The sequence below is a fragment of the Balearica regulorum genome, chromosome Z, assembly GCF_011004875.1.
Source record: "Balearica regulorum gibbericeps isolate bBalReg1 chromosome Z, bBalReg1.pri, whole genome shotgun sequence".
Lineage (NCBI taxonomy): Eukaryota > Metazoa > Chordata > Aves > Gruiformes > Gruidae > Balearica > Balearica regulorum.
The window spans coordinates 57981101-57995491 of NC_046220.1; the positions used below are offsets into that span (position 1 = coordinate 57981101).

Genomic DNA, 14391 nt, shown 5'->3' on the forward strand with positions numbered 1-14391 from the left:
CAACATCATGAGTTGCTGACAAAGCAGTAAATCAGTTGTCAATTTTGAGAATTATGTTTTCAGGGAATTTTTCGTGTTTGCGCTTTGTAAATCCATTTGTGTGTTAAGTTTGTGTGAAAATGCTCCTTAGAACAATTGCCCTGTTTCACAGTAATTAGAAACTTACAGCTGTAGTGAAATACAGCCTTTTCTGGTGATTAAGTATAATTTCCAGCAAACAACCTCACTGAGTTGTAGTATCCACCAGATCATACATACTACTTCTAATAAAACTCTGCTATAAGGGAACTAATTTTTCTGTAAGAGTATAAAATACACTTGCTCTGCCTTTTCTAAATACTATAGCAAGGCTTACATAGAAAAGCTTTCATTTCTGAACTGAAAGACAAGACAGATCAAGTCAAAACATCAAAAAATTCTTCCATTTTCTCTTTTATTCTTTTTCAACTCCTAAGTAATTTACATTTTGAAAGAAGGTCATTGCAAGCCAAAGAAAGCAAACTATTCACAAGTAGGAAGTGCCTCAATTGGAAGCACTGGATTTTAAAACTATTTTTGCTTTTATGAGCAAAACAATATATTAATTGAAATTAGCCATTTTCTTTGAGTGGCTTTGATAAGCCAACATTTTATTTTTAGAACTTTTTTGCAAAATGCTTTTTTTCAATAGGTTAGGTTAATAATTTTCATCTCATAATAACACTACTGTATGCCATTCTTCAAATGATAACAGCATTATAAGAGTAATTGGAAAATCCAGTTCAGTGGCAGAATGAGAATTTGAACTGCAAAATATGGCACCATGGCTGAATTAATTTTGAGTATCCACATTTCTATCACAAACACATATTGCATTAAACAATTATAAAAATACTTTTCCATCTAAAACTCAGGTATTACACTAGCGCTGAAGATCTTAGTAGTGCAACCGAAGGAGCAAAACTTGCTTGGTTAATGGTGCTGGTACCATTCTGGCACAACATTTGCAAGCTGATACAAAATATTTTTCCTTAACAGAAAGTAAGCTTCAGGTCCACAGCAATTTCTTGTATATTAGCATCAAATCAGAGCTGGGCTGGGCTTCCATAATCTACCTTTAAGATCCATTGGTAGTTTCTGCCATCTTGCAGAGGGGACGCTTCTGGTCACCAGGTCAACAGAATTAGAAGTGACTGTGTGGCTTCTCTTGCTGTGGGACACATTTCTTTCCTCTGAGTCAACACGAACCACAACGCAATGCCCAGCTCAGTGCATGAAAAAATTGGACCTGAAGGGACAAAGAAAGGCATCAGTGCAGTGCTGGTAAAAAAAAAAAAGCTGAGGAAACACAAAAAAATACGGTTCTTAAAGTAATTAACATTGACTCAGTCAATTGCACAAGACAAATGAGTTATAGTAAACATCTTAGAGGCTCAGGAAATATGAAGTTTTTAAGACCCAAAGTAAGGACTGAAAATGTCCCTGAACTAGATAGCATATGTCAAACCCAGCCTGCAAAATTGGCAGTCAGAAAACTAATTGTTTTACTTGGAAATGGAACAAATTTAACATGTATCCTATCACTCCACTAATTTTTTTTTTATCTTAACAACCTTTTAAAAAGTCACAACACGCTATGGTAATATTAAGAATATATTTAGCTGTTGTTTACCAGAAAGGCATTCCAGACTTTTAATATCATTCCATATTTATAATTATTCCTTTGTAGAGATACATAGCAGTAATCACTTAATGCACTGCAATACTGGCCATCTACAGTGACCTCCACTCTTCAATGAAATTCGCTGAGAGCAGATCTGCTTGTGGGATGTGCATTACCATAAAAAAGAATTTGAAGTGCATCCCAATGTATAAATGCATCAACATAGTGCTAATCCAGGTACTTCAAAATTGAAGCATTTATGAAAAAAAAGTAAAAAATTGTTCGTTTTCTTCAGCTTCTGTACTAACATGTTCAAGCTCCCGACATTAACTTTTTCATGCTCTGCACTACTACAGTGAAGGCTGGTAATTTTTTTTTTTTTTAAACAAAACCTTTTCATGAAAAGCATGACCTTGAGAACCTGAGTTTTGCAAAGTATTACAGGAATCACAATAAAAGAAAGATCACACAAACCTTGCTTGGACTTACCTCAAGCAGACCCTGAGTTTGAACTAAAAAATTTACAGTGCTCTTTACAACCCATTACACTCCTGGTAGAGCCATTGTCAAGGTGATGCTTGAAAAGCCTGCAAAACACTCTTTGTCTTTATTCTTCAGCACTGTTTATGTAAATGATATGGGTAAAGACAAACACTTCCGGCAAACTGTAACTGATTGTCCCTCTCAAGCGTACATTCTGGGAATGTCACTGTTTGCAGAGTTTATAAACTGATTCAAACTGATATATTTTCTTCCAAATGCTGAACACATTTCCCCTATCCATATGAAAAATGCAGTCAATTCTCTATTTTGAAGACTATTACTGTGCTTCTTTCTTTGGTCATGTGTTTTCCTTTATTTGGCATTTTGAACTCATCATCTGCTGTCTCTAATCCTTTCAACCTTTGTTGCTGGTTCCTTATTGGATACTTGTTGTGGTAGATACCAGTTACGTGATTCCACTTCAGCTTTCACTGATGCAGACTATATGTTGTGGCTTCACTACTGGCAGTGCCCAAAATTATTTAAGGTGTAACAACCTTATCTATAGCTGTGCCTTGTTTACATGAGGGATGTGACAACTGGCATTTCCATACTGCAGAATTTTTCCTTCACTATTTAGAATTCTGAATCACTACAGGAAGCCACAAATGTGACTGCAGACTAGGAAGTCTAACAAAAGAGAGATTACTGCCTCCCTGTAGCTGTTCTGGCCCTCTGCCAGAGTATATGGCCCAGTATGTAGGTGTTCCTTCAACAGAGCTAGAATTCCTGTATCTGCTTCAGTGCACTAGTTTAAATAAAACTAAACTGTTGGGCCTTGCCTACTGTAGTGTGTATAGTGCAATCCATAGCGATGGGTAAGTAGCAGACAATCGTATCTTAAACTGCCATACCCCACGTGCTACGAACCCCTAAAACATCTGCAGAGATAGGGCTCAAAACCACCACCGAGTTCTTCTGGTTACCGTTCACCAGGTGACTCTCACTGACTCTTGATGAGTTCTTAGTCATGTGTCAGACTAAGACAAAGCGTTTTACCTCACGTTTGCCTGGCCACCTCCTGTCACATTGCTCACATGTTGTTTTGTTGAGGTGTGACGCTCCATCGTGCTTCTGAGCAGTTTATTAGCAGACTCCTACACAGACACCTGAAGAATGCCTTACAAAATTATTTTTGTCTGCTCAGGTGCAGGTCTCTTAAGCGCAAGAATGACATCTAGGTTATATGACTATTTTTTCCAACTCTCCAGCCAACAGAGTTGTCCTGGCAAAATACTGTTGCGTGGGCCCAGTGTGAAACAAGCATTTGGATGGAAAATTTCAGCTGATGCTTGACAGTCATAGGCATCTGTAAACACAGCCTTTATATTGGGAAATGTCAGGCATGTTTGCAATTGCCAGTGCCACCACCTCTGCAGAATGAACTCAAGCAGAATGAACACACATGTCAACGAACTCAGCCCCACCACATCCGTATGAAATACCTTACAGTATTTCAAAGGGAAAGGCACCTTCAGAGCGCTGCTCAGCCTCACAGGAAGTAAGCCTGGACACAAACGAGCATGATCAGTTATCCTACAATGAGATCAGACCCTTCCTGTAGTACTTGGCTCCTGCTGTGAAAAAAACAACCAAAACCACTCTGTAAGCTTGCTTACTACACAAAAACCCCCTTGCTTTCACACAATATAGTAAAAAACCCCGAAACAAGAAACCGCATCAATTCCCCTCGCTTAAAGTTTAGTAGTGAAAGAACTTATTCGTTCTTTAATTGCGTGTTCTTCTGTTTTCTCGCCTGCAAAACGGGAGAGTACCACCTGCCGCTCTTACTCCAGCCTGGGGACTGATCCTCGGCCACGTGTGGGTGCTGCCCCTACCTTCAGCCGGGAGGTGCTACGGAAGGGGAGAGACCGCCGGCAGTTTTTCATGCCGCCCAGACGTACGCGACTCCCGAGGCCTTTCTGCTGGCCGGGAGGCAGCCGGCGGGGGTCGGTGGGGACGGCTCCAGCGCTGACAGAGCGTGATCCCCCCGAGCAAGTGTGTCGCGCTGGCTCTCCCTCTCCCCGCTGCCTCCAGTTACATCCCTGGCAGGAGACCGCGATTCTCGGCTTCGCTTTCCAGGGTTATTTTTGGCCGGGGCCGCCGCATGCTGATGGCAGCGGACTGGCAAGCCGCGGCCGTCCTTGCGGGGGGCAGGCGCCGGCGGGGGCCCCGACGGGCGGGGAAGGGGCGGTGCGCACCCCTAGCCCACCCCGGCTCCCCCCCCCCCCCGCGGCGCCGGGCTCCCGCCGGCGGGCCGCCGAGGGCTGAGCGAGCCCGCCTCCGGCCCCGCGGGGGCCGGCCGTGAGGGAGCCCGACCCCGCGGCAGTCCGCGGGAGGGAAACACCTCTCTGCTCCCCGCCGCCGGCGAGGCAGCCTGCGTGAGGGGCTGCCGCTGCCCAGCGGAGCCACAGCCGGGCGGGCGGCAGCGGGCCACCGCGGGCCGCCGCCATGGAGAGAACCCCCATCCCGGTGTTGACGGTGCAGACGGCGCCCTACGAGGACCAGCGGCCGACGGGCGGCGGAGGGCTGCGGCGGCCCACGGGGCTCTTCGAGAGCCAGCGCAACTACCTGCCCAACTTCGTGCAGAGCCTCCTCTCCTCCGTCGATCTCCGCGACCGCCAGGGCTGCACCATGGTGGTGGGCAGCGACGGCAGGTACTTCAGCAAGACGGCCATCGAGATCGTCGTCCAGATGGCCGCGGCCAACGGGGTAAGCGGGTCCCCCTCACCTTCCCCGCCGCCCTCACGCCGTCCCCGCTAACCGCCGCTGGCCGGGCTCCCTCAGCCGCCCCCGGCCCGCCTCGGGCGCGCCTCCCCCTCCGCCTTCTCGCAGCGGGGGCCGCGCCCTGCCCGCACCGGCTCCTGCCGGCGGTGCCGAAGCGCGGAGCAGTCCCGTAGGAACGGGGGAGAACGTTTTAGTGTCAGAACCTGGCTAGCGCTGAACATAGGAATAAAAATAAGGCGAACTTCGCGTCGGGCTCGTAGGTCCTTTAGGCTGCGGCGCCAGGCTGTGGCGTGGTGGTTTTATCTACGTGTGACGGAGGTGATCGTGATAACCTCGGGAGGCTGCTGGCCATGCCATACTGTTACACCTCATTTTAGCTGAGGCAGGAGTGGGAGCTGAAAAGCACGGTTGACTCCGCAGGAGAAAATGTAGCAGAATTGAAAATCAGTGTGTAGGAAACAAAGGCATCAGATACATATCTGCAGATCGGGATCTTTTAAAAATATTCAGGGAAAATGGTATTATTGAAGCAAGAGGAATTCAGCATTTTGGCTGCCTCTTAAGAAAATAATTGTTCTTCTCTGTTGTTCACTTGTGAACAAATTATGAAATGCTAGAAGGTAACAGTGGCAAATACTGTCAGATGGGTTACAGCTTTTCTTGTGCAGTTTTGAAAATAGTAAAGAACTTGGGAAGAAAATTGATGTCTTCTGATAGATACATGCACGTTCATGTGTCGGTGTGTATGTACAGAAAGCTGGAAATACCAGCAAATGTAGGCTTGAAGTTTCTACTTCAAAGTAGAGTTGAAGCTGCTGTCTCTCGTTATTATGGCTAAAATGATTCTCCAGATCTGGCAAAAGAAGTGATATAATTTTATAGAATTTTTTTGATAGTGAATTTACTTTTACTTATTTTTTTTTTTCAAAAGCTCCATTCTTTAAATGCAGTCCTTTATTATAACCAGGACATCTTTCAACTTTGAAACAAATCTCCGTATGTGTCTGAATTTTCCCTGCTGATTTATCGTCACATACAAGCTATATGGATTAGCCAGCCTGGTATAAATAATGAATATTTTAAATTTGTTTCTAAAGCACATTCTCACCATGCTAATACTATCAAGCAGAGTGATACCCGTGATTTCAGCGATACTGGCTGTGTTATGTACTGGCTAGCTTTTGCAGACTCGCCGTTCACGCAGGGGCTTGCTGGAGGCCAGTGCTTCTGTGGCCCACGGTGTGAGGAGGGCTGTCAGTAGGGACACTGGTGAGGGTGGGAACACTGGCAAGGGTGGCACTGTGGTGTTTCATCCGCAGCAGTGCAGGGAGCAAGCACAGAGCAGTGGGAGCGGGCTGGTGTGTGGGGTGCTGCAAGGAAGGTAGGATGGGGTCTGCAGGAGTGCTGCTTCCCTAGCCCCTTCCACCATGTAGCTTGGTGGAGAAAGCCTCCCTGCTGGAATTGTAGCAGGCAGGATAAAGGGCACCAACCGTGAAAGCCAGAGCCCTGCAGCAAGAGCTGCCCTGCCGAGGCTGAGGTCCTTGCTTACCCGTGCACACTGGTAGGAGCTACAGAGTGGGTTACAGCCACAAGGTGACCACGAGGGCTGAGGTGCTGAGGAAGACAAGAAGTTTAGGGTTTAGAAGATCAGGAGTTTGCCAGCCAGGTTATGTTGTATTCAGGACTCCTTCCCGACTGATTTTTCCTGGCAGCTTGCCTCTTCTGTGCTGCTTCTGTCACGTTCCCTGTTTTGCTCTGTTTTCCCTGAGGATCAGGTCTTTTTGACCTCAGAACATTTCCAGTTTGACATGTTTCTGGCACCTTGCTGTAGTAGTGCTTCCTCTTTCTTAAGTTACTACAAGTTTCTTGGATACACAATTTCTCCCTCGTGTTTTCTGAAGCCAAAACCCAAGCTTTTCTGCTCACAGTTCCCACAAATATCTAAATTCAAGCATGATACTCTTACTAATGACACAGTCCTCACAAATCCAGCAGGCCAGCTGGTGGGGTGCTGCTGATACTGAAGAGGCTTCCCATTTCCATGTGCTAATGCTCCATTCCCTCTCTACCATCCTCACCCTGCTCACCCTCACCCCCATTTCTCTCAAGCACACTGTAAATGCATAAACCTCACATTTACTTAGTGAATACTGTTTGCATGTTTTATTCTTTGGCTGTTAAAATACATCTGTTGGGAAAATATCTAAACCTCCTTGAAAGCATTGGTTAGTGCTGTGCTAGGTAAGTAGGGGGAGAGGAAGAGAACATTCCTGAGGGCAAAGATCTCTCTCTTTGGATGAGGTTAATGTCATTAGAATACATGTAGCCAGTATCACAGGAAAAGAAGTGAGCTGGTCTAGGCAGGATTGGATGAAATGTGTGGAAGCCTTGAAGTTGCATTCAAAACTTTTCGCCACCCCAGAGCACCAGGAGAGGGATAGCCACGTAGTACTGATAAACTGAACTTGAATCTCCTTCCTGGAAGACACATACCGAGTCTTATGGTTAATTGTGCCTGCTGAGTACAAAAATAAAAGGGATTTTCTTTTATCAACTGTAAATGTATTGCCCTTTACAGTCACTAGGTTCCCCTTGTTCTAATGTGGTGACTCACCCCGCATTCCCCCTGCGTTAACAGCCTAGCACAGTTGGCATAGGCCCCGGTACAAGGAATGAGATGAGGCCCCCTGCTCAGTCAGCTGCCAGTGCTTGCCCTGCTGCCTTCTCATCTTCAGTCCCTCTGGCTCATGCCTTCCAGCTTGGGGTTGCAGGTACGCGCTCCAGAGCTCTAGCCTGTGTAGGCTTCCACTGGTGGCAACAGTGACAGGCTGGTCCATGCTGTGCACCTGTAATCAGCACATGCTCCACCAGATCTTTCTGTTCAGAGCCGAAGTTGGCTAACCAAGGTCACCCTTCGATGGGTAACACAGCTGGAGCTGTAGTAAACACGTTTGGGTAAGGGACTGCATGTCGTGGAAGGGTGGGGGAGCGTGAGGAAAGCCAGATGGAAGTCCTGTACCATTCTGGGTTGCAGTAAGCAGTTTTGCCAAACAAGGTGGTAGGAAAGACTCTATTTCCCTTTTCACCTGTGTACTGTCAGTAGTTGTGTCCTTGCACCTTAGTGTCTGGAATAACTGAGGTAAAAAAGGCTCCGTTATTTATAATACAGTACCACTACAAATTAAATGCAAGCATTCTGTTAGACCCATCAACTGCATGTGGTGTCTCATTTTTGATGCAAAGTTTACGATATGTTTAAATGAGAAGCTACTCTGTGTGGGTCTCTGGCAGATCAGAAGCTGATGATCATATTCTGAATATGGAAAGTCCTAGCAACATCCTAGAGACATCACGGAGTATTGCTAGTAATACTGTAGAAGTTAGAGATGGCAAAGAGTTTTCTAGCTGTCTTCTTTATTATACCATGTGGTTTTTATTTTCCATGTGGTTTTTATTTTCCATGGTCTTCCAGGTAAATCTTGCTCTCCCTCCCTGGATGTGTATGATTGATACATTTGCTTCTGCATTGAACGTGGCACTCAGTCATCTTCAGGATAAAGTAAAAGATAGGAAGATACAGCCCTGTGCTGTCCAGGATATAATCTGCTTGCTTCATGTTCTTTCAAGTTTAATTGACTGAGGCATGTGAGGGATTACTGGGAAAAATAACAAAAAAAAGCATTAACTGACTCCATGGTAATCAACTGAATCGTCTGAAAATGCACAGCTGCAAGTGGTAATATTGCATAAAAATGTTCTTGTAAAGTACTTGTTAGGGTGACTAGTCTTTCAGCTGTAACAGTTTGCTGAGGATCATGGTCTTTGTTTCTGCTGTTGCTACTAAAAGCAGAGTGACAAAATAGAACGTGGCGTAGGGGCACAATATTAGAAGAGACATTACATGCCTGTGATCTCGTAGCCATGCAAGTTTTTGAATTCCAAAGATAATCTTTCCATGCTTTGAAACTGTCCAAGATTTTCGGAATGATATTACTGGAACTTTAATTGTGAGTCAATACTCAGACATTATTTGGTTACTGTTTTAGCCCAGTTTGTGAGAAGTCTGTAAATCTGAGAGTTTGTTGCTTACAATTAGTAAAAAGTCAGTTTAGTATTTGGTTCAGAGACAAAATGAATAGCTTCTGGGCCAAGAGAGGATGAGGTTGTCCATACTTGCCACCAAAATGAAGAGAGCAGAGGAAGGTGGGTAGCATGTGTAGACTTCTAAGGTCTGCACTGTCATCAGGGAGTTTCATAAAAGCACTGAAGACCTTCACAGAAGGTGAAGCTCTTTGCAGTAGTCACTGCAAATAAAATGTGTATCATTCATGTAATTTCACTTTCAACATCTCTAATTTAGAATACTAAATATTGCAGTATTTCTATAGTATAGAAATTAGTACAATGAATAATATTTCTAAGGAGTATAGAAATAATAGCCTGGTGACAAATGCTGAAGGCAAAGCAAATTACTCCTGTTCATATTAATATTGGGCATCCAGAAAAATGGGAAAACTGATTTGTACAACATCTGTTGAACAGGAAAAAAATGGACATATGGTGAAGGGGTAGTGCCAGGTAATTTGTGCATTCTGAATAATCTAAGTATTCTACTTACTTTAAAAAAAAACAGTTTTGGTGTGCATGAGGGCAAAAATGGAAACCTTACTAGTTTAGATTTACAAGTACAGAAAATATGTGCTCATAATAAGCTTGTTTGCGAGAATAAATGTATTTATACTTGGGTTCCTCAATATAGATTCAGTGCTGTTTTCAGGCATTTTGCAAAATGTAATTTCTGTCATTTCCTTGTGCTTACCCACACACAATACTGTTTTAAGAGCTGGCACTCATTTCTGACAGCTGTATTTGGAAGATTGAGTCATTGCGCTAGCTTTCTACATGCTTCATAGTTTAAAAAGGGAGAGATAATATTCAAAACAAACATTTTCAGTATTTATTTTTATCATGCTTTTCTTAATAAAGCTATCATGTTTTAATAAAGGTACATGGGTAGACTGTTGTATAGACTGGAAGAAAGTTTGTTAGTCTATTTACCAATGTTCTGTGTTTTTTCTTACGTTTCAGTGCAATTGGCAATAGTGATTAAATGACAGCATTAATATAACAGTCTTGCAAGACATGGCATGTTGTCCAAAAGCTGCTTCATGGGCTGAAAAGAAGCCATAATAGGACACACATTCAATACAATTTGAAAAAAATCCTCTGTTTCTCCTTCGAATTATTTACATGGCAGTGGTTTAAATAAAAAAGTAAATTATGCGACTAATGGAAAGTTTTCTTTCTTGAGCTTGATTCTAAAAGTGTGTGAAGGCATGTGCTAGAACTCCTAGTGATTTCAGTGCCTCTCCTGATGGATGGAGTTTTATCCTTCACATTTTCTGAGGTAAAAGTGCGTCTGTCAGTTGTCAGCCCACAACAACTGGAAATGCTTCTGCTGGGGAAAAAAAAAAAAAAGGTCTTCTTTATTCCACAGTGTAGGAATTGCATTTCTGTGATAACAAGTAGGGTTGTATAGAAAGTATTTTTGAAGTAGTTTAGTATTTAAAGTAGTTGAATAAATAAAATGTAAATGTAGCATTTGGAGATTTTAAAAAGTTTTAAAAGATGGGAAGAACATTACATAAATGTGAAGAAGTCTGATCAGTAAGAGAGATACCAATTTTGTTCTGTAATCAGTGAAATAACATCAGCTTCTTCACTTGGCTTGCTGCTAGGAGTGGAGGAAATACACTTTTATTGTTGCTCCTATGGTCTGTAAATTATTATAAATGGAGAGATTTACAAATACATGTGCTGTAAATTACTGCTTAGTTTCACCTTCAGGGAGAAGCAAGAGTGGGAAGGCAGGAGAGACATAGAGTCAGAAAGTGATACAGAGTCTTGCAAGTAAATGCTGTCACATTGTACAAACAGAACGTTTAATCTGTTCTTCAAGGAAAACTGTATTCACTGGTCTGTTTTGTTCCACAAATAATCAAAGGTATTTATCGTATAGTTGGCATCAGGTTCAACAATAAGGAAGATGGTATTGCTTTAAGTCATTCAGTTGTAAATTAATGAAACTGTGTTGTTAGGCTTAAATAGGAAATAAAATTGTTCAATACCACTGAATTGAGCAGAAGTGAGGTTCAGCTGTGTGGTATATGTGTTAACTGTATATACACTTCACCTTCACTGACCATGTCAGTGGAAGCACTGCTTTAAAGTAATCTGTTGAAACAGAAAGTGTTGATTCTGCTGATCTGCATTTTTTTCTCCTGGAAACGATACTTGTTGTCCATGGAAAATATTTTCATTATAGTAGAAAAAGGAGAAACCAAAATTTTTTGTTTCTTAACTTTCTTTTTTTCTCACTTCCTTCAGAATTGTTCAAACCTGGGAGGAAAAAAAAGACAGTGAAACACAACATTTTCCCAACAGTAGCATGAGCAAGTCAAAAGAGCCTTGAAGATTTTCCATGAACTGTATTAGAATCTTGATAGCTTTGCTGCTTTCTAGCAACAATCCATAGGCTTCAAAATTATCTGCAAAAACTTTGAAAAGAGAACTAGGTAGACAAAGAATCAGTCTATCATCAAATCTTGAGGTAGAAATCTCAGTTAATAGAATGTGTTCTTTTACACATTTTTTTAAATTTGAAAGCAGATCTTGTAATTGTCGGTGAAAGAGAAATGTCTAACCATAGTTTGTGCTTTGTGAGGGTTAGCAAAAAAATATCTTTAGAAGTTGATAATTTCAATGTAGAAATCTATTATTATTACTACTATTATTATTATTATTCACAAAGCCAAGCTAAATAAATCATGTATTAATCCTTTGTTTTTCTGAAATAATTTGGAACCCCACTTCTAAATAACCATTCAGGGCCTCTCACAAGCACTGAACCCAGCAGAAGGTCATCTGTTCATGAAGGAATAGCTCTTTATAGAAAGGAGGCAGGTAGTGACAGCAGGCAGCTCCTGTGCCGTTGCTTTGCCACACAGACAGTAGACCTATCAAATCTCCCTCAAACTGGAGAAGGAAATCTGAGGTTGAACTGCCAGTCTGCTTTTAGATGGGGAGTAGGAAGGATTCGGTATTCTCCCTCCCCTGCCCCCACCTCCTCTCTCTGTCCCTCTCCTTCCCAAACTACTACTCAATAGTGGTGCGGGGTTTGTTTGTTTGTTTGTTTTTAAGTGAGGATATTAAAAAAAAACAAACCAGCTTTGGCAATATCCTTTTAAACTCCATATGCAGCTGCCTCAGTTCTCGTTTGTGACACTAGCCTCCCCTTCTCCCCTCCTTTTTTTGTATCTGTCTGTTTCCCAGGAACTGGAACTCTTTTATATTTCTTTGTAAATACATTTCTGGTTTGCTCCTAGATTATTTATGTTGAGCTGAAACTGTAGTATCTGTGTAGGGGATAAAGGCAAGGTTTTGAAATTGGAACCTTGCAGTGAAACTGCACATAATACCAAACACATTGAGTCAGTGTTTAATAAAACCACCTGAAAGCTTTTTTTACTTTAAGAATGGTGGGAACTTCCCCCAGTCAGCTGTGCCCTGGGAAACATACCCTCTTCATCTGGAATAGCCAAGGAGTCACTGATATGGTTGATAGGGCAGGACATCCAAGGGTGTCTTGGTAATAGAGATGTGACTCACAGAGACTACAGGTCCTAGTATGTAGTGATATTTGTGATTATGCTGAAAGGCTGCTCCGTGAAAGGCCATTTGCTTGCTGTTCTCTCTTACGGAGCTAAAGTCCCAACCCTGCAAACAGCATCCACACAGTCAGCCCTAAACTATATTGATATTTGAGGGGATTTGCTGGTTCGTAGGGATACCTGTAAAGGTTTGCTACCAGGATCGTAGGTGGTCCTATGCTTGGGAGCTTTGCAAATCGCTACCATGGCTGTGCTCTTTCTTTACTGTCAGTACACATGCCGCTGGGGTTAAATGTGCCAGGGTACAATATTTTTTGTATTAGCATGCAACCAACTCGTATACATATATTTCCCTGCAAACGAATAGGTTCCATACTAGGACTTTACAATTTCTATCCCATACATGTATACCTGTCTGTGTGTGTGCTTATTAATTTTCAAAAGTTTAGCACCAGTCAGAGTACTTTGACTTTCTTTTCCGCCTAGATCGGCAGATTGGTTATTGGGCAGAATGGTATCTTATCCACACCTGCTGTTTCATGTATCATCCGAAAGATCAAAGCAGCTGGTGGCATTATTCTAACAGCTAGCCACAGTCCTGGGGGACCTGGAGGAGAGTTTGGAGTCAAGTTTGAGGTTGCCAATGGAGGTAGGTGGTTTTATTTTAGTAGCACGTTACAGCATTGCATCTCAGTATGATGTAAATATGCTGACAAGGATGACTAGCTGACTTTAACTATGTGTTTTTCGTTTATTCTGTTAAAACTGTGAAGAACGTATGCATATCTCTTTCTTTTCCCCCCAGTAATAGGAGTGTATTTGTTTACATGTGTCTGTAAAATAAGAATTGAATGTTCACTGAAGTCCTTGTGGTAGCTGTAAGATTTCTATAAATAGGAGGTTTGCCATCCCATTTTTATAGCATTTTATGTAGTCTGCCAGATCATTGTAACAGTTCTGATCCTTTTATAAAGATGCCTGTGAGGGAGCTCTGTTTTGCTCATATTTCTGTGTTGCTTGTCTTGGCATTTACTTTAAAGTGTGCAATTTCGTAAGTGCTGTAAGCAGTATAACTCATTGTCTTGTATAGAAGAAGTTTACCCAGGAAATAACTGCTTTTATCCAGGGAGAGGGTTGTACCATTTTAACTGTTGCAGTTCCACTGTTGAATTACGGAATTCGTGTATATAGCTAATGTCTTGTTTTCCAAAATCAGCAAGCTAACACATGTAAGTATGTTATACATTATGAATGTTTTATGTTATAGATCTGTGTACACCCATACAACATCACAGTGACAATTGCTGACACCTTGTTTACCTCACACATGTAGAGTGCTTTCTATCTGAAAAAAAATGAAAGTGCTTTTGAAACCGTGTTTCCTTTCCCCATTTTGAAGGTGGGAGAACTTGAGAAGGGGATGCTTTTCCCTTGTTTAATTGAAAAACGTGCATGGCTAAACCAGTGTGATTTTATAAACAGAATAGGCTTGAATCCCAAAGAGATTAAAGGAACTGTGTAAGGTCAGACGGTGAGAAAGCCAAGGTCACAGCACAAACATACCAGAGCCAAACCATTAGATGCATTAGCACTCTATAAACTTTAAAACACCACATACATCTAAAATCTGTTTGATAAATGGGTAACAGCTGGTGGGGCATTCTTTTTAGTGTGCTTTGCCTTTTAAAAGAAAATTCAAACAGGCTATTAAGCTTTAAATATGAAACACTCCTCAGGCACAGGTCACAAAGTTCAATTATTTATGATAATCGGCAGGACATAATGAAAAGTAGTTCATTTAAGTTGCAG

At 42.3% G+C, this 14391-nt stretch overlaps 1 protein-coding gene across 1 annotated transcript in view; it reads left to right on the plus strand.

Moving 5' to 3' along the window:
* The first annotated feature begins 4454 nt into the window (after positions 1-4454).
* Positions 4455-14391, plus strand: part of PGM5 (phosphoglucomutase 5) — a 77838-nt gene continuing 67901 nt past the window's right edge. Inside the window, exons 1-2 of the mRNA XM_075740171.1 lie at positions 4455-4897; positions 13069-13231. Coding sequence (XP_075596286.1) covers positions 4637-4897; positions 13069-13231 — 424 coding nt within the window. The 5' untranslated portion in view covers positions 4455-4636. The remainder of the gene's footprint in view (positions 4898-13068; positions 13232-14391) is intronic.